This window comes from Neopelma chrysocephalum, unplaced genomic scaffold, assembly GCF_003984885.1.
Source record: "Neopelma chrysocephalum unplaced genomic scaffold, ASM398488v2 Primary Assembly neopelma1_78924, whole genome shotgun sequence".
In the NCBI taxonomy this organism is placed as follows: domain Eukaryota; kingdom Metazoa; phylum Chordata; class Aves; order Passeriformes; family Pipridae; genus Neopelma; species Neopelma chrysocephalum.
Window position 1 is genome coordinate 1 of NW_020910490.1, and position 4,007 is coordinate 4,007.

The 4,007-nt window shown below is 50.3% G+C and overlaps 1 protein-coding gene across 1 annotated transcript; it reads right to left on the bottom strand.

Moving 5' to 3' along the window:
- Positions 1 to 1,965: 1,965 nt before the first annotated feature.
- On the bottom strand, positions 1,966 to 2,970 carry LOC113979395 (olfactory receptor 14J1-like; the record flags this gene model as incomplete). Its single annotated transcript, XM_027706798.1, is given in 1 exon segment — positions 1,966 to 2,970. A coding segment is annotated over 1 exon segment (906 nt), but the record flags the coding sequence as incomplete, so codon positions are not given.
- Between the last annotated feature and the right edge of the window lie 1,037 nt (positions 2,971 to 4,007).

Below are 4,007 nucleotides of genomic sequence, written 5' to 3' on the forward strand. Positions count from 1 at the left end.
CGGCGGCTCCGGGGGCAGCGGCCGGGGACTCCCTGTCGGGGCAGCCCGAAGAAATCCTGGGCCATAGTGGAAACTCATGAAATCATCAGGGCCATTGTGACACTCCAGAACCTCATGGAACCAAAAGTCTATTGTGACACTGCAGGGCCTCATGGAACCAAAGGAACCCTGAGAGGTTTTGAAGCCTCATGGAATCAAGGGGCCATTTCTGGCAGGATGCTCTGCTCTGACATAACCTAAAAAATGGTCAGAGAATGCAAACATTGCACAGTGTCTGTGATGAGTTACTGCTGGTGTCAAGGTGCTGTGTTTAATGTTGAATTATGCTAAACCCAAAATGCTTCATGGAAATTCAAACACACATCCTGCTTTCTGAAGCAGGATTGGACAGACAAGCTGCTCCCTGGCCTGCAAATATGTCTGGCAGTCAAACCCTTGATAACTCTAAAAGCCCCGTCCAACTTTGATGTGGCAGATTCTTCCCCAGACTTTCTTTGAAGTGTGTGGAGCTTCTGCCATGAAGCAGGGACAGCTCTTCATGGTCACTGCCCAGGGGTTAAGCGAAAGAGAGAGAACTACCCCCTGTGGTTGTGGGGTGAGTTACCTCAATCTGTGCTTCAGGATTGTTTCTTTTTGCTGGCTTTGATCCAATTGCTTTAATAGAATGACTTTGATAGACTGCACTGTCCTATCTTACACTATACTGTTAGGAGGTTTTTGGCTTTTATAATTTGAAGTAAATAACTCTCTTTAAGGTCTTTAATCTGTTCAATTGTGTGATAAATTTTCTGTTCATTTGTCATAATAAATAATTCATTTTACTGAAATATTTCTGATTTGCCATCACTAAAACCTGCAGGACAAAGTGATTGAATCACACCTCTATAATTCCTTCAATCTAAACCAAAATCTGAGCCTGAGATTGGATCCAGCCACAGCCAGGCTCCTCTCTGAGAAGGAATTTAGAAAGCAAGGGGGTCCTTTCTGCACCTCGTAGCTCAACGAGACGGCTTCTGCCATCAACTTTGTCTAAGCCTTCCACCCCCCCAGCCCCAAGCCGTGACACACGGGCATGTCTTGTCCATGCAGTGCAAACCTGGACTCCTGAGCTGGTCATTTGCTGTCCCTCCTTGGAGGGAAGAACAAGCCCAATGACCTGGGGTGAGAGGCCAGTGCTGGGAGCGGTGCTGGCTGTGCCAGGGCACTGCTGGGTGCCCCCACCCTGAGCACTCCCACCCTTGTGCTGTTCTCTGCTGTTTTCCTCTGCAGGGCGTTGTGTTGGGCACATCCTGGAGAGCAAAGTGGAAAGCAGATTGAAGCTTTGAGGCCCTGGCCTGAGGAGATGGCCCTGCAGGATGGCAGTGCTGCTGCAGAGGTCAGCTCTGTGCCAGCAGTGCCCGTGGCTGTCCCTGCCTGCAGTCCCTGGACAGTCCTGCAGCAGGACTGGGACCGACTGCCAGAGCACTGAGGCCTCCAACAACACAGGGCTCTGCAGGACAGTGTGGAGGGGAAGGAAGAGGAGGCCCCGCAGGAGAAGGGCTGCTGCTCCCTGGCAGTGCTGCTCTGCTGGGACTCTTTTCTGGCCCAGCTCTGACCAGAGACACTGACCCTGCAGCTGCAGAGAAGTCAGAGAGGAAAGATGTCAGGCAAACAAGTCAATGCAGAGTTCTTTATTTGGTTGAAGCAGACAGTGAGTACAATTGCCAATTTGTACAGCCTGTGGGCCAGGCTAGAAAGGCAAACACTGAATTGAAAATGGTGTTTGTAAATATATATATGTATCTTTATGTATGTATAAAGATTTTTTGGTGTGAACAAATTCTCACAAAAATAACACCCCTCCCAGGAGCAAAAAATAGAGAAGATATGGTGGACCTTTAATGAAGTACGTAACAGGATTGGCCTTTACTGAGGCACATAACATGCAGAAGGAGAGTTTATTGCTTCTGAAAAACACCCAGTTATCAGTTTCCTCAGGGCATCCTTGAGCTCCTGGTTCCTCAGGCTGTAGATGAGGGGATTCAGTGCTGGAGGAACCACAGAGTACAGAACTGACACCACCAGATCCAGGGATGGGGAGGATATGGAGGGGGGCTTGAGATTGGAAAATATGCCAGTGCTGAGGAACAGGGAGACCACAGCCAGGTGAGGGAGGCACGTGGAAAAGGCTTTGTGCCGTCCTTGCTGAGAGGGGATCCTCAGCACAGCCCTGAAGATCTGCACATAGGAGAAAACAATGAAAATGAAACAGCCACATGATAAAGAGACGGAAAATAAGAGAGGCCCGTTATCTCTTATGTAAGAGTGTGAGCAGGAGAGCTTGAGGATGTGTGGGATTCCACAGAAGAACTGGCCCAGGGCATTGCCCTTCCACAGGGGCAGGGAAAATGTATTGGCTGTGTGCAGCAGAGAATAGAGAAAGCCAGTGGCCCAGGCAGCTGCTGCCATGTGGGCACAAGCTCTGCTGCCCAGGAGGGTCCCGTAGTGCAGGGGTTTGCAGATGGCAACGTAGCGGTCATAGCACATGGTGGTGAGGAGGGAAAACTCTGCTCCAATGAAGAAGACAAGCAGAAAGACCTGTGCAGCACATCCGTGGTAGGAGATGGTTCTGCTGTTCCAGAGGGAATTGTGCATGGCTTTGGGGACAGTGGTTCAGATGCAGCCCAGGTCTGTGAGGGAGAGGTTGAGCAGGAAGAAGCCCATGGGGGTGTGCAGGTGGTGGTCGCAGGCTACGGCGCTGAGGATGAGGCCGTTGGCCAGGAGGGCAGCCAGAGAGATGCCCAGGAAGAGCCAGAAGTGCAGGAGCTGCAGCTCCCGCCTGTCTGCCAATGCCAGGAGGAGGAACTGGGCCATGGAGCTGCTGTTGGGCATTTGCTGTTCCTTAGGACAAGTCTGTTCAGAAAAGGAAAAGACAGGTAATGATAAAGAGAGACCCCTCTCAGCAGAGATACTCCATCTTTCATAGTAATTCCCCCAAACCATTTGTATTTCCCTTGTGCTGGCTCAGAGTGGTGTGAGCAGCACGAATTCTGGCCATGTGCTGCCAAGGGCTCAGGTTTGCTCTGCTGCAGGGGGGACATGGATTTGGTTTGTGACAGCTCTGATGATCACAAGGGATATCAGATGTAACTCAGCTTTATTGGAAAAGCTCCATTTCTGACCTCCTTACTGACAAGAGTGTGGACTGCAGAACAGAGGCTTTTAATGTCCTTAGAATAATTTTCCTGTTATATATGTTCTGCCATTAAATCTGCATAGTGTTCTTTTTAGGACTAAACATTCTCATTTTTATTGCTGAAAATGTGAGGAGTCATTAGAAAAGACAAGAGACAAAAGGGCTCAGCTCTCTGTGGTTTAAAGCAAAGCCAGGAGAGCTGCGGAGTCCTTCAACCTGTTCCCCATCTGCCCTGTGCTTTCCATTGTGCTGCATTCATTTTGATTTCACACAAATAAATATTGAAAACCACATTTACAAATACATGTGCCGTGATGAGAGCAGGATAATGTTGCTTCCAAAGTCAGCTCTGAGAAGTGTCCCCTGTGCCAGCCCAGAGGTGCAGCTGTGCTGGACAGAGCAGGACAGGAGCCCTCCTGCAGAGAAGCCAAGGGTTGGGAGAGGAGAGTGCCCACCCCCAAGGGAAGGCTCAGCACTGCCCAGGATCCTGTGCTCATCTCTGATCCTGCCTGAAAGATTCATCTGTGAGAGTAAAAGAGTTGGAATTTCAGTGCAGCCTCCTGACCTGAGAACAATGTCTGTGCTACAATGCCTAAGCAGGAAACATACCTCAGGACTAATTCCTTTCCTGTAGATCCTGTCTTTTCTGAGCTTTTCAAAACATTCTCCATTCAATATGGTGTAGTGGTCTGGAGCTGTGTGCAGCTCTGATCCTCCCTGAGCTGCCAGGTTTGCTCCTTGCCCACAGCCCTTGTGCCCCAGCCCTGGGAGCAGCTCCCCGGGCCGGCTGAGAGCTGCCCCTGGCAGGCAGCAGAGTCCCTGCCCAGCACAG